General features: G+C 38.5%; 1 protein-coding gene across 4 annotated transcripts in view; it reads right to left on the bottom strand.

Moving 5' to 3' along the window:
* LOC114158692 (MAM domain-containing glycosylphosphatidylinositol anchor protein 2) overlaps nucleotides 1-27,132 on the bottom strand; it is a 201,399-nt gene that overhangs the window by 56,251 nt on the left and 118,016 nt on the right. For 2 of the 4 annotated variants that reach the window (XM_028040436.1, XM_028040437.1), the window contains exons 7-9: nucleotides 26,453-26,544; nucleotides 25,643-25,880; nucleotides 10,063-10,383 (exon numbers count right to left, since the gene is read on the bottom strand). In XM_028040436.1, coding sequence (XP_027896237.1) covers nucleotides 10,063-10,383; nucleotides 25,643-25,880; nucleotides 26,453-26,544 — 651 coding nt within the window. The remainder of the gene's footprint in view (nucleotides 1-10,062; nucleotides 10,384-25,642; nucleotides 25,881-26,452; nucleotides 26,545-27,132) is intronic. The other 2 variants (XM_028040438.1, XM_028040439.1) reach the window with 1 other exon arrangement.

Genomic DNA, 27,132 nt, shown 5'->3' with positions numbered 1-27,132 from the left:
TGTTATAATGTAAAAATATTTACAAGTGAAGAAATTGAAGGAATAAACTGTTTATTTTTTAATTCATCACATTACATCCCCATAAAATACACTGAAGTTTGATGTTGAAACAAGAAAAATTGTGAAGAATTAAAGAACTATGAATACTGTTGTAAGGCAGTGCAGTGAAATTGGCACAGACTTTTGCAAGACAAACTGCCGAAGCACATTCACTTTTGAGGAAACAGGGGCGGGGGGGGAAAAAAGGTGGGGGAACATTAAGCACCTTGTAAATAAACTTTAGCCCATCTCCACTGTAAATCGATACATTTCAGAAACAGATGAAAAATGAAAACAATTGCAGGTGGAGCGGCACGGCCGCGTTGAAATCAATTTGCACGAAAACCCCAAGAACGTTTGAAATAGAAATCAGTTTCGCTTCGCAGAAAACGGGTAACAGGATGATGAAGTGCACCTCGAGCTTTTAAAAATGGAAAATTAATAACTTATTTGAGTATCTGACAGCCTTCACCTCTTCCCACACAGAAAACCTGCTGGTGAATTATTCAACCAGTTGAATGGCCTTGATGAGACCCAGGCTGAGTTTCGGGAAAGTTTCGCCATGTGTGATGCATACATTCCAGCCCATTTAGTTTGCATGAGACAATACGTATGATGGTGCGCGTGTAGATTAACTGTGTTTAGGTGTTTGTGTGTGCAAGCAGTGGAACAGTTATGAATAATTCCCCCATTTCAGGCATCTTTTACCGTTGACTGGCTCGGGTGGGAGCTTGACAAAAGTCACGACGGGGCTTGGAAAACGACGGTGAATGAACACGGCGGAGATGCGACAGAATGACACAAAACCCCTTGATTGCCTCAGATTTGCATAATTTCTGACAGAGTGCAGGAGAGACGCCAGCTTCAGAAAAGGTTGGGGATGCTATTTTTTCAGAATGTAATCTGTTACAGATCACTGATTACCTGATTGAAACTGTTATCTCCGACATAATCTTCTACATTATTCACACTCAGTAATATAATCTGTTTACTGAGCCTTCCAAACTTGATAGGATGTGGAGCCGTGAGCAAAGTATGAAAATGTACAGCATTAAATTTGATAACACTATTAACGTCATTATCCCTAAGCCTAATCAGAAATTAAGGGAAGAAAAAAAGGAAGAAATTTTATGTTGATTTCGTTTGCCGTGTTTTAGCAACAGTTGCCTTTTTTTTTATTTTTATTTGCACATAAATAAGTTAACCTCACCCCTGGCAGTAGAGAAGGACAGATCCACAAGGCCAGAAATGTGCACAGGGGGTACGTGGGCTGTGAGCATTATGCTGAATGCAAAACAACACGCTGACATGCAGTAACAGAACAGAGTGGGGTTTTATATCTTTGCCCTCGATGCTAATTATCCTTCAAGTCGCAACATCCTACAGTTCACTGAGGCGCCATTATGATTAATGACACACCATTAGATCATATCATGACTGGCCGAAATGGGGAAAATGATAAATCGTAACAGTGGAGGGTCAAAGTAAAAGTAAACATAAACCTTCTGAGGTTTAGGACTGAGAAAAAAGACAAAAACAACAAAAACTCTTTCACCTCCTGATTCTATTCAAAAGGTGGAGAGTTAGAGTTTTTTAAAATTTCTGCTAAGTGAAACAGCAATCAGTTCCTCCTCTTTCATAAGAACACAGCCTCGGCTTTTACCACAACCCAAAAGCTTGTCTCTGAAGCCAAAAGGAGTGCCTGGACGTCTACTTATCACATTAATATTGTAGGACTCGTTAGGACGGCGGTGAATAACAGCTAGCTCCACAGCCTCCGTGAATGGCACTGGATCAAATTGCAATGAGTACATTCCAATTTCCAAAGAAAGACAAATAATAATAATAAAAAATCTCTCATATAATGAAAACATCCTTTAAACAAGGGGACAAGCCTCATCTCTCCCTGGTGCATTTCTTGTAAAGCACCTGCCAAAGCAACGTATGAAGAAAGGAGCAGGAAGGTCCTGAGTGATATTCCCTGAGCAATGCTTGCAGTGGTTAGCGTAGCAACCACTGTGAGCTCAGACTTGCTGTAATCCACAGGCTGGGGAAAAGCCTGAGTGCCTCCTGAAATGTAATCTGTCATCAGTCACTGGTGGATGGCTTGACACTAATGTTGAGAAAAACAACATTTAGGGAGCACAGAGGCCTTTTCTCCCACGGCCCATATGGACTGACATCTACAGTTGCCTGAAGAGATATGAATGAACTTTAGGGAAATATACAAATGTTTCTTACACATACAGGAAGCTAGGAACATTTCTGCATGCACCTGCCTTTCCACAAGCCAGTTTATAAGCCTACAGGAACAGGTTGTGCTAAGGAGTCACTTGAAGTCTGCAAGAAGGTAAACATTGGTTTGAAAACACAAACCAATGAGAAAACACACTACTGTTGAAATGACAATTTTTTTGTAAAATAAGCACCCATCAAAAAATTCACAACCAAACTTTTTTTTCACTTAATAGGATGTACATCCTGTAAAATTCTGCTAAAAGACAAACAAATCCGTGAAGGGGGAAATGAATAGGGATAATAACATGGTCACTGAGATTGCACACCATGGTTCTCACACTATGAAGCACTGCTGATTAAATAACAACAATCAGTAGGTAAGTCAGCATGCCACATCTTCACTATAAAACAATAATTAGCCGCTCCACCAGTCGGCCGCCCCCAATAGATTTAGTTTGGTTTCCAAATAGGCCTTTTCAAAACCTTTATTTTATTCTGTCTAAGCCATTTTCTTGTTATTAGGATGACTGCTTGGACAAACTGTGAAGCTGAAAAGGAAATCTCTTTTCATCTTAGCTTCCTAGGAAACAAATGAAGGTTTCAGATTAAAACTGCCTGCTTATTGTAAGAGTTTATGATTTCATCGATACCTGACAGGCTCATTGGTGACATCACAGTTCATGCAGAAACATCAGTTCTGTGGGACCTCTTTTTTTTTTCTGACACCAGGTTTAAAACACGGTTTGGAACCAGAACAGGTTCCGAACTGTAAGGGAGGAAAAGAGCAATGTCAGAAATCTTATGAGGGGATTTATGGTGAAGTTCTGTTCTTTCCCGTTCTGGATTACAGCTCCAACATCGCACACTGGAATATTTAGAAGTTTTGAAAAGCACTTGCAACCGTTTCTATTTGCATGTTTTGCAATAGTGTACGTTTTTGTGGAGGGTTCTTTGCTTTTATCTTCATATTACATAAGTGAGCAATGTTTTTAAAGGCCATCAGTTAATAATAAAGTGGATATTGATTCGATCAAGAATGGTTTCTAAATAATTACCAATTTTACTTTGTTTTTTGGCTTTCCATTCTTTTTTTGCAAATCAATTTCTTCTCATATTCAATACATTATTTATGGACAAAATTTGTCATGCTTTTTTCTCAATACGTGTGAATTACTTTGGTTGGTGGAAAATCTGTTATATATTTCATATAAACAGAAATATCTGTGTTTTTCGACTACTGACAATATTTTGAATGTTGACAAAATTTGTAATGGAACCATGGTTATTGTTGAATTGTTATCATTCTCAACCAGTTCCGTGTTTTTATTATGCCATAAAAATGTGACGGGAATATTCAGCATAAAGTAGGAAGCATAAAGTATTCATCCTTTACCTATTTCACAACTGGACTTATTACACCATCATGAGCCACCCGTTCTTTCACAAATGTTTGCAGAAGCAGTCTGCATGCCTCAGTGTTGGATTTTATTCACCTCAAGCTATGAAAGTGAGTGAGAACACCGTCATTAAGTCATTCTATGTGATGACCCAATGCATTTGTCAATAACGCCTATTTAAATAATGTTTTTCTTTCTTTTTTTACCCTTATTGACACCTTAATTATTACTGACATTTTATACAATGACCCCCTTTTGCAACCTGATAGCACAAATGTATTCTCAGTTGTTTACATAATAAACTCCTTGCATTTTAAAGGTGATTTGAATATGTTTTACATTAACTCACTAAAGAACTAAAAACATTTAAAAAAAAATACTCTATGGATGGATGTGGCAAGAGAAGAAATTTAAAAGAAAAAAATATATATTACAAATAAATTCTATAGCCATTCAACGCAACATGAGCTTTTAGCACCAATATTCACTTTATGGTATTAAGAATAAAAGCACTAAGAGCAGTTCACTCACTGCCACTGAAATAGACCCAGTGGCTCCTTTTCTTTTATTGCACATAAAAGCCTACATTTACAATAAGGCTGAAATAGAAAGCCAGTGCAAACAACCAAATGCTCCCTGGACACAGAATTAAGAAATTCTATCAAAAATAAACACAATACTGAAATTCTTCAATATTGTAATACTTGTGACATATGGATGATAGCAATTTGATTTGCAAAAATAATATAAGCTACTGACTTTGCAGGCATATTTTAAATTGGTTTTGAATGGCTACAAAAGTGATGCTCCAGGCAGGACATGCTGTAGCGAGCATGAAGTACTCATCCTTTAACTTTTTAAACAATAATCTACAATCACTTGTGAAATTATAATTTCAAATTAGTAGCCATAGTGGGAAATGAGAAAGTTAATTGTTAGTCAGAAATGATTGTCATTGTTTTTGTATGTCTCTTTGTGATGCCTGAAAGTGATGAACTGACATAAAAGCCAGACAAAAATATATTCACAGTTTCCTTAAGCACACAAACTGATAAACGCATGCGACATATGCTTCATCCTGATTCTTCCTGAAACTATTTCTTTCTGATCAGTAGAAATGCAAGCACTGACATAAAAAGGCAAAAAAGCACTTCATTTGTTTCAGAAGAAAATAAAATGTGGAAGTGCTACTAATTGAACTAAATCCAATTGACAATTTATGGCAAAAACAAAAAAAAAAATCAGACAGCACAGAAATGACCAACATCAAGATTTGAAGACAGTTTGTATGGAAAAATGGGTAAGAAACAGATGAGCAATGAATGGGATGTACTAAAATATTTAAAAAGTTCATACATTTCTGTAAGTGCATTTTTTCCCGATGTCATTTGAGGAAAAATTTCTTTGATTTCTTTGACTTTTTAATAGTCTAAGGAGGGGTCTGCAGTCTTTGAGTGCAACAGTTTTGAATGCAGCAACATACCTGAATCAAATGAATGGAAATGACTTCACCTTTGCTAAACCTGTCTGAGATGCCAAGGAGGTAGTTAAGTGCAATTAGAAATGCTTTAGAAACATGTTTATTGACAATAAGTTGTTGTGTTCAGTAGTTATTTTACCCACTGTATTTCATTTGGTGTTCTGTGACTTTGGGTGACTTTATATGTTCTCTGTAATGTATTCTTAATGTATACAAAATAAAGGTGAGATTTCTCAATTTCTTTGGGTAAGCGTATACTCATAAAGCTCTAAACAGATTTACCAAATGTGCCAATAAATTAGGGAGGCACTAAAAGCCTGGGCATTGCATGGCCTATGTGAAATTGGTTTGACCCTGTATATTGTGTGTCAGAACAACAGATCATTCCCCAAAACACTCCAACTTATGTTTTTCATAGAGCCGGAGCAGCTTTATTCTATGTGGGTGGAAGACAGAAAACCAAGGACTTTTGTTTTTTAGATGGAAGCAACAACCTTTCTTGTGAGAGATTAACCTTTGTAGTCTAACAGCTCAGTATAGAGGAAGAAATACCTTCATTAAGAAGTCACCAGATATATACAGAATATAAAACAATAACCCTAATTCAAGTGTGTTATAATGAGTTCCTGTGTTGAATAATGCATGAAAACACAACTCTGCATCAGCGTGTTGTCCTTCTCTTTCCCTTGCCGCCGTAGTTGCTCACAATGAACCTGAGCACCATTATTATTATACTGTTTTTAGAACGGAGTGGCACTTCATAACTGAAACCTAAAACTAACAGTAAGAAATGTAAATGTTATTATTACTGGGAGAGAGGTCTGGTGATTAACTAATAGTTTTAGTACAAGTGACCAAGTAAGGAATTTGTTTCTCTGCCTAATGCAAGCTTCTGTTTACAGGATACAAACATATTCTTGACCACTTGGGCCGTTTGCTTGCAGTGGCTCATCGGTGCAATTACTTACCACCAAAACAAGAAAAATAAAAGTAAAATTGTATATCTAAATACTCTGAGTGAGACCAGCTGCAGTGAAAAAGATTAATTTGCTAACTTGGGTTGGCGGTAAGCTAATGTGTTAGAGGAACAGTGACTCTCAGGGGTCTGCGATGCAGCCCCTCTTGTTGCAATAAGGAAAATTAATTAAACACAATAATCTTGTACTGCTGCTCATTACTTTTTCCTAGACAGTAGCTCAGTGTCCCTGTGTGTCTGCTTGATGCATGTCAGGAGGCAAGGCAGTTGCTCAAGGGGACAGTCGCTTGGTTGAATCGGGCAGGTGTCATGAAGGATGTGGAGGGGAACAGAAAGGGACGTCTGGCTAAAAGATTTCTCTGCATCTCGGCTGAAGCAGAAGTTGATCACACCCTGACAGACATCACTATCTAGGACAGACGACTTCTCTATACCTCTTTCCCCGCTCTCTATCTGCGAATTCGCTCCCTCTTTCAAGCCCCTGGAACATGCCAAGTCAGTTTGACTAAGAACATTAGGGTGTCACAGCTTGGGATTTGGCTTTTGCAATTCTATTAGAGCGATGCCTCTAAAGGCAGGCGCCTTCCTTTCCCCCTACCTCTCCTCCTGGCGTCGCCGCTGCCAGCCAACAGATGCAGGTTTTTACATATCAAAGCCGTTGACTTGCCAGAGTCGTTCCTTCACGCCTCTAATGCTCTTTGCTTCAGAGGACTGTACCTCGGTGCCTTGATCAAGTTACTAAACGCGGCTTTGCACATGGCTCACCACCAAAGGCGGGCGTCTCATGCTGGGACCTGGAAATGCAGCTGAGAAAAGCATCTCAGAGGGATTGGCTTGTGCTTACACACCATAAGACAGGCCAAGAGAAAGTGGGGAGGGGGGGATATTCACACAGCTCAGAACACAAGAAGGACCAACTATTGTGCTAATAGAAAGAAAAAAAGATCACAATCTGAGAAAGATGAACAAAGGTGTTTGTATTTGGTAAATGTAGACAATGACACTTGTGGATGTAAAAATAGTGGACAAAAGAATGTCAAAGCAATAGAACAGCTCAAGTGCTTTTTAAAAATTGAGCTTTGATGCCAGCTAATAGACAGAAACAAGTGTAGCTCTGCAACATGGCAGAATGATTGATTTATCACAAGCGAGGCCAGAATAAGTCTCTTCATTTTATGTTTTGCTTTGAAGATGGAGAGCAGATGAAAGTGTTGCACGGCATCAAAAACTACAGAACAAGAAGGCGGCTTTATTAAAATAATACCAGATAATAAGAAATAATTGGAGCCTCAGAATGAATTTAGTTAAAACGAAGAGGGGATTTTTTTTTTTCCCAGTGTGTTCTGTAAACTCTGTGTTCATCAAACAATGATGCAACTACATACCAATTTAAATCTCAACAAGAAAAGGAATAGATTAAACACGTGAATTTTCCTTTTATTCAGCTGAAGCTTTGGGAGTCTTTGCCTTCTCCCTGACAGTGTCAGTACGTGCAGAAGCTAAAAATACAGGAAAAGGGACACAGCAAGTCTGATCTGGTTTATTCTCACTGGACATTAAGGAGAAGCCACCATTAACTTCCGCACAGAGAGTTGTTATAAGTTACGAGACCTCAACAAAAAATGTGCTTACTTTTTAAAAAAAGTAGCCTTAAGAGGTTGTTCCCAACTTCCCCTGCATTATTTGTAGGGAAAAAGTAACACCTACAAAACTTAATGGTTTTCACTTTTAGTGCTCACACTAATGTTTACTGGCTAGTTAAAGTCAGACAGATTTATCGTCTTAACTGAATGTCCAATACGGATCATCTGTTAAGACAAAGACCAAAGCACGCTGTGTCAGCAAACTTTTTGTAATGACAAAAATTTCTGCAATGCTTAATTATTATATCATTTAATATGTCCTTCTATCCAGATTAAGATGCAATGCAGTTTTTTGTAGGAAAAATGGAAAAAAGGTAAAAAAATAGATAAATAAATAAAAATTGCGGTGGAATTAACGATTTTAGTTATAAAGTTTCTGGACATATAGTTTTTTATGATGTTTCTTGTCTGCATTTGAGCTGAAAAAAAAAAAAAGATTATCCAGAGAATTGTTCATGTTCATGCTTCTCTCTGATCTACATGCTGTGCCTGTAAACTGGTTTCTGATGAGAGTGTCAAGCAGGTGATATATTACCCATTTTTCTTTTTGTAAGACGAAACAAATGATACCATGTTATTAACATAAGTGTAGTTTTTTTGCATTTGTTTAAAAACAATAGCCTTCTATAGTGGCTATAATCATAGTCAGTATAGAGATACAAAAACAGATGTCCATAAAATGTCATCATCAGTTCAGCTGAAAGGTGGATGCCTTCGCATAGAGTAGCTTAAAACCATTGAAACAATGAGGGGAGAATTACATACTAATCCTTTATGGCAAAAACGGAAGCTGGTTTTCGATTCTCTTGGTAACCTTCGATCAAAATATTTGTAGTGGTAGCGTGAAGTTAATCTTGAATCAAAACAGACACAATGAGAAGGCACAAATCTTCACTATTCATATGTAAAATCTTTTCGGACATTTTTCTTTAAGTGGAAACATTAGCAATAAAAAAGGGCATATTACTTATAGTCATTTATGGGTTCTTGTTCTTAAAAGGGCGTTTTTTAAAAATCAAACTAGAGAAGTCAGCCTCAGGATAATTTAGATATTTTAATGTTGTTTTTTTTGCAACCACCAGTTGTAATTGAACTGTCTGTAAGTTGCTCAAATTTAAACCAATAAAGTTATCTTCCAGCATTATTATACTGCTCCCAAAGATTCAAGAGTTTTATTGTTCTTTTTAAGTGTTGACTTAAGTTTCCTCACCAAGTTCACATTTTAGCCATGACTGAGTAACAGCTTAAATAATTAAGCTCTCTTTTGGTTTTTGCCTGTTTTTTGCCTCATTGGCAAAATACCATTTTTGAGTTCAGGCGCATAAAGACTTTTCTTCAGATAATCTTGCCAGACTAAATGACTAGCTCCATGTCTAGTTGCATTTTGGTTGATGTATTTAATATAAAACTTACATAATACACTGGTTTGGTTTAGGTGAAGAAAATAAAAGTGCAAGTCAATATAGGAGAAAGTATGGATTAACTTCTGTAAGTAGGCCATGAGGAAAATGATGCGAGCTTGGAGACTAAGTCTTTCCAGTTGCTATAATCACTTGCCAGAGAAGGGTAAGAACCGTACATGGCTCACATTCACTTTCTTCCTAGCCATCTTTCGGTCTTTCTTCACCAGAGAAAAACCTCCCTATTGCTGTCAGAGAACAAAGGCACTTTGAATCTCTGCTGCTCACTCAAAATGTTCCTTTCAAATGTCCACAAATGAGGACAAAATGAATACCAGTGGGAATAAATTAGCTGCTTGGTAATTAGCCCTTAAGCCATTCTTGAATGTCACCAATCAAAGTAGGGGGAAGAAGTTTCTCAATAAGCAGTGGGTCGGCAGTCGGAGGGAGGCCCGGAGATAGGGCATGAACTCCTCGGATCTTCTCAGAAATTATCACACACACTAAAAACTAAAGACGTCTAAGAAGTCAGGACATATCTGCAGCTTTGTGCATTTGTTAATATTAGTTCTGCTCTCTTCAGTGGATAAATTCCTCTCCGTAGAGCAAGAGGTGGAGTTTCCTAAGAAAGATCGGACGAAGGTTGACAAGTGGGAAAGAGGGGAATCATTTCACACCCTTCAGATGCATTTTGGATGCATGAATGTACAGACACAGAGGACTAGAACCCATAAGGATTAATTACACGGGACACAGCAAATACATCACAGTAACAAATGGTGGACCTTATGCAGAAGCAGACCCTCTCACATAGCTACAAGTAGCAGGTCACAATACATTTACATTTAACTTTAGCTACATGCATGACAGCCTCAACCTGTTTACTCACATTGGACGATCAGCTCCACCACAGCCTCCCGGGGCTTCACGTTGAAGCCGTTGTACTGACTGGTCTGGCAGCGGTATGACCCCGTCATCTCTCTGGAGACGTTCACAATCCGCAGGACGCCGTCATAGCTCTCCATCTGCATGCTGCCGTCGGGCATGGGCGCCTCCTTGTCTGCTCGTGACCACAAGATGATGGGCTTAGGCTTCCCTGAAACAAGGCACTCCAGCTCCACTGTGTCACCCTCACGGGCCACCAGGGGGGACTTGCCCCGGGGGACTGTCAGGCTGGGAGGAACTAAGAAAGAGAAAAACAGAGGAGGGACTGATATGGGGCTCTAGAAAGTCAGCAGACGGGGTGAAAGGCAATGGTTGACTTGGAGGGGAAAGGCAGCGAAAAGATATGGGAGGAGGGAGCGAGTTGGAATGATGCACTCTCAGCGAGATGCACAGCATGAATGGATGAACCGTGAGATATTAGCAACAGTAATGGCAGACAGAAGGAAGCAGACAGTCATAGCACAAAGGAGATGTAAGACCACCATAAACAGCAGCAATGAGTATCAATGTAATCAGGCAATGGCCAACAATGAGCAATGCAATGATAAGCAACAACCCCAACCTCAACAAAACAAGTTCAGGTGTTGAAGTTCTACAGAAAATTGCTGTAAACTACAAACTAAAAGTCCCAGGTGGACATTCCTTCTTACACCGGCATTATATGTGAACCATGAGGATTAGACAAATTAGTCCAGCAGAGAATTCACCCAAGAGACAGCGCTCACAAACAAGGAATCGATGCAACCATTGTGCTGTATACCAAAGCTCATTTCCCTTGTTGATGTTCAAGGGAATTCAGTAACAAGATGCGAAATGAACACATAAACATACAAAAAAAAGAAAGAAAAAAATCCAACTGCAATCTGGTGAGAAACATTTGCTGAATGTGTCATTCAGCAACGTGTGTGAGCTGCCACAAATACTACTATCTGTTGGTCAAGTAAGGAATGCAGCAGCAGATTCCTGGGGCAAAAACAGATACATTTGTCAAAGTGCACATGCCATCGGTAAATAGAAAATGACTTTTTACCATTAGCCATAATATATTAGCAATCAACAAATTTCAGTGGTTGGTGCAGCCACGGTTGATCAGTGGGGTTAGGATTTTTATCTTTTGTTGTAATCCTTGCTTTTCAAAACTGCTTTTCAGTTTTATTATTTTCATACACAGTAGCTCTTGTCTCTTCAAAATAGTGAAAACAAAGAGAGCATATCATTCAAGTGAGGAAAATAAATAATCAAGAAACTGGAGTCAGAAAATTGTCACAGAAAAACATTTGGCCTGAAAAATTTATAAGATAATTTAAAGCTGCATCTCTACAAATAAACCAAACAAGACAAAACAAAAAATACGACTGAATGAAAACGTAAGCGTATCTTACTACAAAACGCTGATTGGTTGGAGGTTAATTAAAAATGTCTAAAACTCACTGAAACAAACCTTTCATTATAAAATTATGCTACTTAGCGAAAAAATATGTTTTCAAGACCTTTTACACATCTTCACCAGGGGTGCCAACAATGTGAAAGTCGCTTTGTATACACAAATCTCAGTTTTTACAATAATATCCTACACTGCAGCTGCACATTGATTACACTGAGTTTAAAGAATGACAGTACTTCTTGCATTTGACATACATTATTTAAAATACATTATTCTTTCTGTTGTGAAAAGTCAAGGATTAAATTCCTGAAGAAATTTTGATAAAAAGATGTTTCTGCCCAACAGTTACCCATAAACATGTAGTGTACCATCAGCAGCAGGAGCAGAACTGTCATTACAATCAACAGAAAAACCGTCTTCTTGCTCTTGTTGGCTTATTTTCTCCGTAATATTCGTCTCGACATCAAACTTACATCGACAACTTACACTTCAAGGCCGTTTGTGCAATTTTCATCGTTCTCAGCATTCACACCAGCATCATTACCATCTCTTGTCTGAACTTTTTACTCATTCTTTTACTTCTCACCGAACCACCCTACAGCAAATACACAAATAAAAATCTTTTAAGTACAATCTTAGAGTTTACGAGCAACTATTGACAATTGTGATGAGAGGAATATAAAAAAGAGAAGTAGGGCTGAAAGGAGAAAGTGGTGAAAGTTTTAAGTAATGGACATTTTTTTTTTGTAAGGGTATTTATGTGTCTCAGTTTAAAAAGCAGCAACTCCAGCAGGTTGAATCAGGCCGTCTGGTTTCTCATCGAGCTTGCTGGCCAAGTAAATTTGTTTAATTAGTAAACCTGGCAAACAGCGCCAGCTCCTAGAGTGCTGTGCAACATGCATTTGTGTGTTTATGTGTTTTTGTGTGAGTCCAAGCTATCAGTAGACTCCAAGACTATTTTGTAGCGCTGCTCCCCAAAAACAGTTTACAGCAAGCTTTTCACGGGCCGATAATCTCCTCAGCAATGATGAAACCCTGTTGTGCTTCCCTGATGATTTTTGAATCACTGTCATTCTGTCCAAACAATGCTGCAACTGGAAAAGAATCAAGCCAAGTTGGAGGGTTTTTTTTGTTTGTTTGTTTTTTTCTTTTTTTTTTAACTGTGATGAAATCACATGCAATCGGAGAAAAAGAAAGAGTCAAGACATACTTATAAAAAATATTTTGCGGCCATTTTCTGTTTCATTGAAGGTAAAATCCTGCACCCATTTCAGAGCTCCAATTGTCTTTTTTACCCCAATGAGCACATCTTTATCACAGTGTTAGGATTGTGCTTAAACACCCACTCGTAAAAGAAGGAAATCACATGTGCAGCAACAGAATAATAAGGATGTAGAAGCATCTCCATGGGCTGTGAATTGCAGCAAGAAATGCTTAAATCTTAAAACTGAATTTAGGCCAAAATTACTGTAATCGGTTTCATGGCAACAGTTTTCACACGTCAATTTGAATCTTTCTACAAGGACAAACTGGCAGCGTTTTTTTTTTTTTTTTCTTCCTTTAATCAATTCAAGAAGACATGACAACAAAAGAATAACCAGTTACACTAGAGGCCAAAAATTTGGACTCAAGAACACATTTGTACAAAACCTTGGCATATTTTGCAGCAAATTAAACATGATCAATCTATAAAGAATAACTCAACAAATTATATTTTGCTTTAATTATGTATTTTGACTGTTTGGCTTGAACACCATGATTTAGATATTATGTGCAAAATGCACTTTATTTTTTTCCTCTTTAGACTGAAGTTGTGACTCTTCCAAATTTTCTCAACCATAAAACTAAGTCCTTTTTTATAAATCAATATTTATTCAGAAATATGTAGGTAAAGACAGCAAACAAAAAAAATGCTTAGAGATGAGAGCAAAGTCAGTTAATTCACCCCAACCTCCAAAGATCTCACAATGGTTTTTAGCAAAAGCTCTGTAAGCACAATTTGAAGTTTTAATCGTCCTATTTTTGGCTCGACTGGCCAGTTGGAAACATGAAAATCAGATTTCAGTGACTATCAGTGAACAGATGATATCTGAGGGCTGACAACAATCATCTTCAATGTGGAAGTTGCTAAAGAGGAAAGGACACTCAGAGCTAGCAGGTTCCAGCTTAAATTATGGAAAGTGTTTAACAATTAATACAGAGGAAGCAAAAAAAAGTGTACAAAGCAAATTTAAAATGCAACTATATTTTCTATGGAGGCATGTCGGCTCTTTATTCAGGTGCCTACTTTTAACCCTTTCATGCATAGTGGTCACTACAGTGGACAGCTATCTAAAAGCCATTTTCTTGTGCTTCCTGTGGATTTTTATGTTATAAATGCACACAGACCACTGAAGTGGACACTAATGCATCATAAAATATACCATCAACTACTGACCATCAGCTGCAAATGCAAGAAATTATTTTTTGTTAAATACAATATGGCCGACAGACAAAAAAGCATGAGAACCGACCCGGTCCCTCCTTCTACTGTAGACGACTCTTGCAAGTAAAAAAAATATTGTGACATCAGATAACCCCTAAGGAACAATACTACTGATGTATTTTTCAAAAAACAACTTTGTATTTGGAGAAAATTACAATTGATCACATAAAAATAAAAAATAAAAAAAAATTTATTTTTACAAAAAAATTTTCCTACCTTTTTTATGCCTTAAGAAAAGAATTTTAAAAAATGGAAAAAAAAATCTGACACAAAGGATCATAATTCATGCATCAGAGGGTTAAATGGAGGGAGTAAGCCTTCGGCCTATTTAAATCTTTAAACCTCAGTTTGTTGTGGAAACTTGCTGAAAACATTGTCAGCCTTCATTTTATTGTTGACTTAAGAATCTCCATTCATTTACTCCAGGGAACCCACAAACAGAGACTGCTCCTTGCAGGTGCTAAACTTGCTAATTTTTATTATAAGATGCTAAGCGAATCTTGAAATAGCAAGTCTATTCATATTATTATTTTTTTTTTACTTTAACATTTACAATTGTGTGACAGAGCGGCTGCTCAAGCAAGAAAACAGAAAACAACTGGAGATTGTAAATTAGCTACAAAATTCTGATCTGAGGTGCACAGATCAAATTAATTTAAATTAAAAAAAATTACATAAAATTTTTTAATTACGTTAAAACATAGTTTTTAAATTATTAAAGTTTAAATTTCTAACTTATCAATGAAAATAATCTTAAATATTTCATAAATAACTAGAATGAGTTCAGCATAAATACTGTATGTACAATGATATTTACATTTTTCATTGTGGCTATTTCAGAGGACCTCTGCTCAATTTTTAATGAATTATTTATTATGAGAAATCTGAAACTGGAGGAGATCTAGCCAACACAGTATCTTGTAGGGTATGTATGAATAATCTAATTACAAGAACATTAATTAAGAACACTATCAACATTTGGCTCAAGTTGTGGGTCACAGTCAAAAAAACTGATCAAAAGCTGAAAGAAAAGAGAACAGGTGATCCAACTTAAATATGTTGCATTAAATGGTGGTAAGTAATCAAATTAAGTTAATTTTTTTAAGTTGTAAAGTTAAACAAATGTACATAAAGTATGTTTGACAAAATTCATTCAGTTCAACTACTTGTGACCAATTAACACAGCTTTATTAGGTTGGAAATCTATTCTCTTTTCTCATTGCATTAAAATGCTTCAGTCATCGTCTCTGCTTACGGCCCCAAATCTGCATCTACCATCCCTGCAGCCAAACTGATCGACTTCACTCACTTGTGAGTTTAGTATCAAAAGAACAAAAATTATCCTCACGGCAGTAACAACATGTTCATTTCATATTGATACATTTCCTGATTTTTATTCACACACCGTCTCAGCGGAGGCAGCCGGGTGTTAAGTGCTGACGTGCTTTTCTCCATTTTAAACGTCCGCCATCTTTCCTCGGGTCCAAGCGGTAAAACAACAGCCAGCAGGGAGCAGCGGGTAACCGTCAGCATATGGAGGAGAGGTGCATTCGCTGAGCTGCCATCTTTACACCTGGCCTCTTCTGCCTAGATTAGACAAATAATTACTGTAGTCTGTCCACAGATTTTGGCAGCACAAATGCTGGCCATCAGCTGCTGCCATTTCTCACCTCGTCATCACAGAAAAGCAAACAAACCCCTCCCCTGCTCATGCCCGCCTCATCTCAGATCTGCATTTTTATCCTTCCTCCTGGTGACCACCCTGTCTTTGCATGTGAGAATGTCCGTTGAGATGCGGAGTGTGGCGGAGGGCCTGCTGTTGGTCTTTACTGTGCTCTCATTGTGCCAAAGCCCTCCAAATGCCAGTGATGCCTGCGGGGCACATTCGCTCCGTGCGGATGCTTTTGCAGTGCGCGTCTGCGTGGTTTTTATGTCCCCGCCGTCACATGTTCGCATACGCGAATTTCTTCTTGCCCACGGGTGACAGTGCGCTGTGATCCCGTTTCAGTTCCTCGGTGAAACGTGTCTCATTGCAGCGATGGAAATATTGCACGTGTGTCTTTTTGTGGGCCTAAATCAGGAGGGCCCCGTAAATTGGCCAAGGTTCTCTGGGGGACTCGGTATGTATAATCCTCAGAGTGTAGAGGCTGATGGCTGGTGCCTTTCAGCAGGAAACTGCAATACAAGAAAATATCAGGCGATTTGCATTTTCTTACAGCGACGGCATTGAAAGCAGCGCGAATAAATGTCTTTGAGAATAAACATTCCCACTGCCCCTTTTCTAGTAGGCGCTGTGACATCACTCCCCGTCGCCATGGCAACATATCATTCTGAACTACTGCAGACCGTGTAGGGAGTGTGTCTGTTTGTGCAGTATTGTGGGCTCAGACAGCTTGAAGCCAACGAGTTGGTCACAATGTGACAGGACTCTCTGTTCCTCAGAGCCCTGGAGCTCTGGGGACGTAGAGAGGAGTCCCATGGCTCCGCTGTGAGGATATTTGTGAAAGTGTGTGTGTTTGGCATGTGAGACGGGGTGTGGAGGGGTACTGTTCCGCTCTCCCAGCTGCTGAAGTGTTATAAATATCCACAGATGTGTTAAAATTGCCGTAGCCTGCTGATAGACTGCAGCGACACACTGCTGACCACACAAACACACCACTGAGTATATGGTTTATTGTTTTGTTGTTTTTTCGTAGCTGTGTGCATGTCCCCTAAAATTTTATAACTCTTCTTGCAATCTTTCACTTGAGCCCCTCGTGAATTCATGTGGCTCAGATTGCGGAGCAGCAGGCTTTCAACACTCATGCTCTCATGGGTGGCAGCTTGATTTGTTGCTACAATGCTCTCTTTAATGTTGTTGTTCTGCTTCGGTAGGGTTTGTTTTTTTTCACCATGCATCCAACCAGACTGAGGAGCAGAAATGCTCTGTATAAAATGCAGGAGAACCACCTCCTGCATGATGGCTTTGTTCTTCGATAAGTAGTGAGCGTTTTCACTTGACGGAGCAAAGTTTGTGTACATCATTGATGGAGGCTTGACGGTGTCCCTTCCATCAGCTAAGGAAGGGTTCCTTTCCTTGTAAAGTGTTCCTCCTAGATGGCCCTCCCACCCATCTAATTGCAACTACAGTAGGTGCAGCTAAAGTTACAGGCTGGTTACCTTGTTTCATTATCATTTTATGGGCTTAATATAAAAAGAAAACTGCCCTTACATCTTCATCGGTGACTGCATTTTGGTCTGCTTCCTGTTGATTTATCTGAAGACACTTAGAGGTAGGTCCTCAGACAACACTTTGTCTGTAGACATTGGAATGTCAGTTCCACTATCTGCAGTCGACCTTGAAAACATCACAGGTGTCATGTTGACATATGCTGCCAGGCAGCCGTACATCACTGAGAAGGCACCACTGTCATCAGCTGTTTCCATATGACTGATTTGCAGGACAGCGTCTTGTAGAACGGCTCTTAAGCAACGTCATCCCAGTGCCGTTCCCAGAATTTTTGGAACCTGTCGCAAAGATCCATTTGTGCTGATAAGTTTGTGACGTTACTTTCAAACTCAAGAGATGATTAAACTGGAGATTTCACATTTAATTGCATCCAGATGGCTTTTTCATCAATTCAGGGACAAATCTATACAAATTCAGAACTTTGAACTTTGCGTAGCAGCAAAATTTTATTTAAGAAAAAAAATATCTTGGAATGGCTAACTTGTACATTACGACAAATAACTTCGACATTTGTTTCTCAGAAAAATCTGTGAATCTGCAGGAGTCCACTGTAATTCATCTGAATGAAATTCAATTAAACTCCTGTCAATTCATTTTGAGTCTGTGCAGTTTTACTTAATTCAGTTCAGTTCAATTAATTGTATATAGTTTGACTAGAGTTATCAGCGTGATACCTGATAACTCAGGTATCTGTAGGGCTTGATAACTCAGGTATCACGCTGAGTTATGCAAAAACACTATTGAGTCCAGTTCATGTCATTTCATATGCAGCCCAGTTCAACTCATTTTTCTCCCATTCTATTCAATTATTTTCAGTGCCATTACAGTATTTTCCGCACTATAAGGCGCACTGGATTTTAAGGGGCACTGATAATGAATGGTCTTTTTATTAACATATAAAGCACACCAGACTATAAGATGCATTAAACAAAACAGATAAGTCAGTCAGTCAAAAACACAGTATGTATTACTCCACAACATTCCTGACTGCTGTAGCCATAATGTAACATAACTAAAATGTTTTGACTGAGCACCGCGAACCACCCAAAATCGCTTTGAGGTCAGTAAGCACAACCAGAATCAATCCATATTAATTTCTTATATATTGTTCTGTTTTACTCCAGAACAATATATAAGGCGCTCCGGATTATAAGGTGCACTGTCATTTTTCTGATAAAATTCAAGGCTTTTAGGTGCGCCTTATAGTCCAGAAAGTACGGTATATTGCAGCTCCTTACTACACAGTCAAATTACACTCAACTCAGATGTATAAAAATTGTAAACAAAAAATTGCTAGAAAGTTGTCCAGGAAAATTAACAGACATCAATTCAATCTCCTTAGAAAGTCTGAAATGTGTTATTTATTTATTTTTTAACTTTTAGTTTATTGTTCTAACAGTGATAGATCCAAAATAACTTTGCGTGTAAATTGGCTATTTGTTGTGATAATGAACTGAGAGCAACTGAATGGTCTGAGGTTAGTAAATTTTCTACAGAATATATTTCTATCCATGAGACTGTTAGACAAAAATACATAGAGACCTACTGAAAAATTACATTAACATGCTGCTAACCTCCCCAACGCTGCTCAACAGGTATTATTTATGCTTTGACACAAATAAATTAAACAGCTGCATCCCTTCAAAGAGAGCAAATTACACCTGACTATTTTCATCCTACAGCTGAGCCAGGCTTAAGTCAATTTTTTATCTTTATCAGGGTCAATGGATTTGCTAAAATCAGCACAAAGAGCAGTCAAATTGTCCATCCATCCATCCATCCATTGTCTGTTCACCCTTGTCCCTAATGGGGTCGGGAGGGTTGCTGGGTTGCTGGTGCCCATCTCCAGCTACGTTCCAGGCGGGAGGCGGGGTACGCCCTGGACAGGTCGCCAGTCTGTCGCAGGGCAACACAAAGACATACAGGACAAACAACCATTCACACACACACACACCTAGGGAGAATTTAGATAGACCAATCAACCTAACAGTCATGTTTTTGGACTGTGGGAGGAAGCCGGAGTACCCGGAGAGAACCCACGCATACACAGGGAGAACATGCAAACTCCATGCAGAAAGACCCCGGCCGGGAATCGAACCCAGGACCTTCTTGCTGCAAGGCAACAGTGCTACCAACTGCGCCACTGTGCAGCCCCAGTCAAATTGTCATAGTGTCTTTATTGATGTGGTGGCTATGCATGATGAATCATAGTCAAACAGAGAATATAAGCTGTCAATAGGAAGTTAGACAGAGATGAGTCTGCTTGCTACAACGTACTGATTAATTAAATTGTCAGAAAAATGGCTTGCTACGTACTGCGTTCATTAATATAGCTCATTTTAATCAGGCGAGCAGATAATTATCTAAACAATTTAACTGGATGTGTTTTGGAGGTTGAAAGAAACGCCCGGTAGCGGCAGAATCTCAGGTGCGAACTCGACGGCAATTTAAAAAAAACTTGAAACAAAGTGAACACCACTAACTTTTTGATCATCTGTCCTGCTGAGAGTGAGATTCACATAGCATGATAATGGTAAATGGCATCAGCACATCAGCTATCGGCAAAGTCTTTGTTTGAACCTGGCTTTAAATACCAACTATGCCTCTGTACCGTATTCTGCACTGCGTTAGAATTTTATCTTGACAAATGCTTCCGATCTGATTTCAAATAACATTCGAGTCACAACACCATCACCACCTGAAAATCTCAGACGCATCTAGTCGCTGCGTGTGAACGTTTGCTCCTGACAGGTGTAACTTGTGTTTTCTGTTGGAGCTTCATCAAGTTCTTATCTCCTTTCAGAGGTTTCTGTCTCTTGCGGTTTTTAATCTCGACAATCTCCTAAGGGGAGGTCTGTGTCCTCGTTTCAGACCACACTCATAAATATGCATCGCCCCTGGAATCTCTGGGAGCACTGCTGAGATAAGAACTTGCTTTTTTAATGAGTTTGCCACAACAGTAAATATTAACGCTGTTTTACAAAAAGGAAAAGTTATAAAAATCTGTGTCCCTAAATATTCTCTTCGGCCAGGGTCGGACCCGATCCCTGGTTTGGAATCAAAACCGGGAGCCAAAACTAAGAGCCAGTGAGCTTCACCCTCATTCCCAGCATGAAACCCTGGCAGATCTGCAGTGTAATCTCCCCTAAACACTTTTATTAAGACTTCTAATTGCAGCTCGGCTTTCTCCCTTCAGGAGAACAGGCAGAGGAACAAATACGGAGCTTATTCATCGCATAACAGGCTGCAGGCGCGTAGCAAAGCAGAGGCACAAGACGCTTTAGCACAGTGCAGCTACAGAGCTCGGCAAGACACTCCACTGATTCGCGGCGTCAGCCAAACTGACAGAAACAGGCATTCTCAAGAAAACAACCCGCCCACATCCAGGTAAATGCAGCAGGAATCATAACAAGCAGAAACCACATTCCCAGTATAATTCCTGATGACAGGTGCATCTCTATGCCAACGCAGTCCTTTCATACCATCTCATTCCTCCCTCCACATTCGACTGGAACAGTGCAAGCTTAGGAAGCAATCAAACCCGAGCCTGAAGGAAACCTTTCATTTTATCCAATCACAAAACAGTCAGTCATTTTCTTTGTTATTTCTCCAGTCAGACAGCTGTATTCTTTTATTTATTTATTTCTGCACATTAAAGGATCTGCACTAATGTGTTGGCAATGCTCAGGCACTCCAAAAGAAAAGACTGCACTACTTAGAAGATAATGAGGAAACAATCTTGGCAGATGCAATTGATCCCACTGTTTTAAAGCACAAAGATTATCAAAGGATTATCTAACAGTAATTATGCATCCAAGGTCGACACGCAACTTTCATGTTCACATACTGAGTGGCAGCTGAGGCGTAAGAGAGAAGCAAGGTACCTACTAAAGGTAAGGGTGCGTGAATGCATTTCCTTGTGTGCTTGTGAGTTTTGCCTACAAGGGGCGAAAGAGCTCCCTATGAACCTAATCGTTACTAAGTCGCATCACAAACCCCAGCCTTCCTTATCGGTACCAAACACATGCCGGTAAAGTCAAAGCAAGCGGAGATATCTACTCCGCCTGCAGCAGCACCAACTTTTGGAATCCCCCAAACAGATAATCTGAAGAATCTGGGAGGAGTGTGGTGAAACCCGGAGACTTCCAGGGTTTGTGTGCACCATAATGTAGCATGAACAAATACCAGAGCAGCTTAAAAAATAAAATATTGCGTAAAAGGGCAATGCTTCTTGCCAGTCACCTCAGAAAGTGAAGCTAAGTAATTTTGATGATTATGGGTTACAGACTATGACAATCCAAAATTCAGTATCTCAGAAAATTTGAATACTGTGAAAAAAGGTCATTAATAAAAACTCATAGTGTCACACCCTAATCAACTAATTGACTCAAAACTTAGACTTAGACTTAGACTGACTTTATTGTCATTTTGCATGCACAGGGTGTATACAGAACGAAATTTCGTTGCATACGGCTCAGGACAATGTTTTGAGCTTTCAATGTTGTGAGGTTACTCCAGAATAAAATAAAATACAGTATAAGATATGAATATAAATATAAATATAGAATATAAAGTGCAGGAATGACAGTAAAATATGAGTTATTTAGCTCTGTACATGTGCAAGGTATAAAGTGGAGACCAGATTTTAAGTGCAGTCCAGTTAAGAGTTCAGCAGTCTGATGGCAAGTGGGAAAAAGCTGTTTTGGAACCTGGTGGACCTGCACCGGATGCTGCGGAACCTCTTTCCAGAAAACACCTGCAAATGTTTAAACAGTCTCTCACTCTAGGCTACACCATCACGAGGAAGTCTGCTGATTGGACAGATGTCTAAAAGAGAGTGATTGACACACTTCACAAGAAGGGTAAGCCACAAAAGGTCATTGCTGAAGAAGCTGGTTGTTTGTGCAAGCATGTTAAGAGAAAATTGAGTGGAAGGAACAAGTGTGCCAGGAAAAGGTCTGGAGGAAAAGTGGAGAGGTACAAAGTCCAGTGTGAAGTTTCCACAATCAATGATGGCTTGGGGTCTCATGTCATCTGCTGGTGTTGGTCCACTGTGTTTTTTGAAGTCCGCAGTCAATGCAGCCGTCCACCAGGAAAATCTAGAGTACTTCATGCTTCCCTCTGCCTGCAAGCTAAATGGAGATGCTGGCTTTATTTTCAAACAGGACTTGAAAATAAACACTGCCAAAGGTACCAAAAACTGGTTCTGACCACAGTGTTCCTGTTCTTAATTGGCCAGCAAACTCCCCTGACCCAAACGCCTTAGTAAGCCTATGGGCTGTTGTCAAGAGAAAGATGAGAGAGACCAGACCCAACAAGACAGATAAAGTAATCGGCAGCAGTGCCACAAGTTGATCACCTCAGTGCCACGGTGCATTGATGCAGTTATTCATGCAAGAAGAGACCCAAACAAAAATGTACAAACTTTCAGAAGCCTGACATTTGTGCATCAATTTTTGATTGGTCTAATGTGATATTAACATTTTCTGAGAACCTGAATTATAGGTTTTCTTTACATGTAAGCCATAATCATTACAACTGCAAATAAAATAAGTAAATAAAAACTTGAAATATTTTACTGTATGCATAAAACATCTGTATAAAATGACCGTTTCAATTTCTGAGATGGCTGACAAGAAAATATTAAACATTACGCAATATTTCTGAGATGTACATTTCAACGAGGATTTTAGAACTGACAGTCCTTCTGTCATGAACAGTGTCATTTCGTTCTGCTTAGCCTTCCATTACTTTGTTTTTCCAACAAAGTATGGTCATATTTAGATTTCCTGAATGTCAGCCAAACAAGACATTTGACAGCACATTTCCTCCCTCTGCTGTTATCTTTCAGATTTCGTATTCCTGTCATTTTAGCACCTACGCCTTGCATTCTTTGACAATGACTGACAGGCAAAAGAGCAGTGCAGACTCTAAGAAACAGTGAAAAGCTTCTGTAAAACTTTTTAAAGTAATTTGAACAGTAAAACACGGCATGGCCGAAGTCACAGAAATGCAGATCATGGAGCCAGGCGGACTGATGTGTTATGCAACTAGCAAGCTCCTCATGTTGCACGTATGTCAGAAGAGCGAAAGCAGCCAGTTGATGGAATGATGTTGAGTGTCTAGTGCCTGATTTGTCTTACAGATGAACTCTGGTTTTGAGATTATAGTTACCTAAACAAAGTTTAGTTTTTTTGGGTTCAATTTTGGGGTTTAAAACATGTCTTTCTTGCCACAACCTCAAAAAATTTGGTTTGTGAAAGACTTTTGGAAAGCCCCTAGAAGTAAAGAGATTGTTTCTTTCATTATTTTGGCACAATTTTACTTAACCACTATTAATCTGTCTGCGCAATTTAATATAATTTTATATTGAGGTAAAAGTTTCAGTTTCACTTCTGAAAAAGTAAAAGAAAACTATCTTAACTATCGGCATGTTATATATTCACATGTATTTTACATTGATGAGTTTGTCATTAACATATACAAGTAAGGCAATTTTCCAATGTCTAATTCAATTTTTAAGTTAATCAGAATGACTGAAGGCTTTTATTAAGTGATCCTTGGCTTCTGGTTTTGCTTGAATATAATTTACGATGCCCATTTCTGCAAGACATACGTACATACCAATAATTAGAAAAGGTCAAAACTGAAATCGTGACAAACAAATATGGACAAACGCTCATGTTTATCTTGTAACCACGCATGATAAGCAGGATTTAGGGGAGGCAAAAATTATCTAAGCTCTCCATTGGAGAACCGTAGCAAAAAGAAGCATCTTGGTGTCACTAAGTCTTTTTAAACAATTTATTTGAAGACTTTTGCAAGTACCTTCACCAGGGATGCCAATTAATGTTGAAGGTACTTCAACAATTATTGAAGTGTTCAGTTGAACACACTTGAAACCAGATATTTGCATACATAACCTTTTTTTTCTCTCACTATCAGGAAATGTTTAGGATTTTAGACATTATTTATATTTGCTAAATGCCAAAAATAGGATAATTTTAATTATATATTATGTTAGTCAAAGTTGTGACTTGACTTGTATGATGTTTATGCCTGATTTTACAAATTGGGAAAGCCAAGATGACGGTGTCATAGTTTCGTAAGCTTTTGATGGGTTTATTTGCAACACAACTGTGGATATGTTTTAAGGCAACATATTAAACCCTTTGCTTCTTTCTGTGATATTATGGAAAAAATCTGAGGAAATCAAACAAAAGACCAGAAGGAGAATTCATGGAAGTCCACAAGATTGGTACATCCTTGAGTAAAATTTCCAGATTCCTGAAGGTGCCACAATTTATCTGTTCAAACAGTTTTATGCAAGTATAAACATTGTGGGATTCAGAAAGAAGACAGGTTTTGGATTCCAGAAATGAACTCGCTTTGCTGCAAAAATGAAAAGCCTTTTGAAGAATGTTAAAGCTGGTGAGAAAGTGTTATCATCTACAGTGAAGCGAATGTGTTTAGGGACAAAAACCCTTCATTTTTGAAGACATGTCCTGTGGTCTTAACAAAACTGAAATTGAACTGCTTACCCTTAGCAAATGTTGTTGTGGGGAAGTTAGTTTTGCTGCAAAAGATCTTGTGCACTTTGCAATATTATATATGGCATTATGAAGAAGAAAGATTGAAGCAACATCACAAGACATCAGCCAGGACATTAAAGCTTGGACACAAATGACAACGATCCCAAGCTGAGAGCCAAGTTAGTTACAAAGTCACTCAGGAGGCGCAAAATCAAAATGGAGTATTCACCACAAAGAACAGAACTGAGTCCAACTTTGTAAAATGAGCTGAAAAGATGTGGGCAACTAAACCTACTCAGCTGCACGACTTCAGTGAAAATGAAAAGAGAGATACAGATTAAAAGGGAATTCTACCAATCACCAAGTATATATATATCAACTTTTGAATGGGAATAAAGTCTATACAAGATCTCAAAAGACTTATAGTGGGATTTAATGAAATAGAAATAATTGTAGTAATTGGACCTCAAACAGAAATTTTTTTGTTTGATGTCAAATCACATAGTGAAGGAAAAATGTTTATGTTTCACTGCCTGATTTAATGCAGGACAACCCAAAGTATCCTTAAATGACCTGTCTCCTTTAGTTTTACATATTTAGCAATGAATTAACGTTTACTTCAGCTACACTTATTTCTCAATTGTTTTAATATCTTAGCATCAACAATCATATAAAATATATAGAAAATGTCAATAATTCAAACAGAAATGTCCAACACCAACACCCCAAAAAATACTACATGTACAAAAATACTTCATATGAAAGTCAAAATCACTTTTTAAAGCCTCTTTGTATGGGTGAAGTAGCTGTAGGATGTATGTCTGATGGAATATGTTGCATGGAGTGGTGGAGGTTTTAAAATCTGCCACTGACACAGAGGGGTGTGAGGCTCACCAGTTGTGGAGGAAATGTTAACGTCAATGCTAATCTCAGGAATGCCTCCGCCCTTCAACGCAGCCACACAGGTGTACGTGCCAAAGTCGGTAAACTTCAGGTCTATGATGTCCAGGTTGGTGGTCCCGGGCGAGATGTCGGGGTCCGTCTGAGTGATGACCATGCGCTCTGAACTCCGAAGGGCACGGCCGTTCTTCAACCAGCTAAATGTCAGTTCCTCTGGTGGTGTTGCTTCCACCTAAGAAATACAGCTCAGTGTTACTGGACAACTAATTTATCTTATTGTGTTCATGCTTTATATATATATATATGTACTGTATATATATATATATATAGTATATATATATACAGTACAGACCAAAAGTTTGGACACACCTTTTAATTCAATGAGTTTCCTTTATTTTCATGACTATTGACATTGTAGATTCACACTGAAGGCATCAAAACTATGAATAACACATGTGGAAATATGCACTAAACAAAAAAGTGTAAAACAACTGAAAATACCCCTTATATTCTAGTTTCTTCAAAGTAGCAACCTTTTGCTGTGATTACTGCTTTGCACACACTCTGCATTTTCTTGATGAGCTTCAAGAGGTCGTCACCTGAAATGGTTTTCACTTCATAGGTCAACCTGCCCTGTCAGGTTAATAAGTGGGATTTCTTGCCTTATAAATAGTCATGAAAATAAAGAAAACCCATTGAATTAGAAGGTGTGTCCAAACCTTTGGTCTGTACTGTATATATATATATATATATATATATATATATATATATATATATATATGTGTGTGTGTGTGTGTGTCACACCTGACAGGATATCTTGACTTCACGCCCAATCTGGATGTTGTCATCATTGTGGTAGGGGTCAGGCGTGATCCAGAACCGTCCTTTCTTCAAAGCTGTAAAAGAATATTTATGTTAAGAAACGCATCCACCTTTGTACACAACACATGTTGCCAGAGACATTTATTGTAGCTTATGGCTCTCCTTGTTATATTGACGCAGTGTTTGAAGTGTACTCCACAGAACAGGATTTTATAGATTTTCAAATAGATTTTTCTTCTGTTCTTCATTTTAACCTTTCCCAGTGCACATACTTAAACTGTGAATTAGTGTTCCTGTCTCTAGCAAACATATTGTAAATATAGGAGTTTTGATCGCTAATTTAACATGTTGTTAAGATGTTGTTAAGGAGCGTATTTTGTTGTAAGCTTTTACAGCTAGTTTGGCAAACTAGCTTTAAAAGTTTGCCAAACTAGCATATTTATCTTTTGTTGAAAGCTTTTAAAGCTAGTTTGGCAATCTAATCATCATATTGGCTTGCCTGAAAATGCTCTAAGTTGACTTTCAATATACGTATCACTTTGGACACAGTGTGTGCAGTGTATTAAGCCGAGTCACTTTCTTCTTTTCTTCGAGCATCCAAAGTAGTTCTTTGGAGCTTCATAATCAAATCCTGAGTTTTCACTTACAGCAAAAACAATTTT

Source organism: Xiphophorus couchianus, chromosome 15, assembly GCF_001444195.1.
Source record: "Xiphophorus couchianus chromosome 15, X_couchianus-1.0, whole genome shotgun sequence".
Classification (NCBI taxonomy): Eukaryota; Metazoa; Chordata; class Actinopteri; order Cyprinodontiformes; family Poeciliidae; genus Xiphophorus; species Xiphophorus couchianus.
Note: the sequence above shows the minus strand (reverse complement) of the source record. Positions and strands in the feature narration are given on the sequence as shown.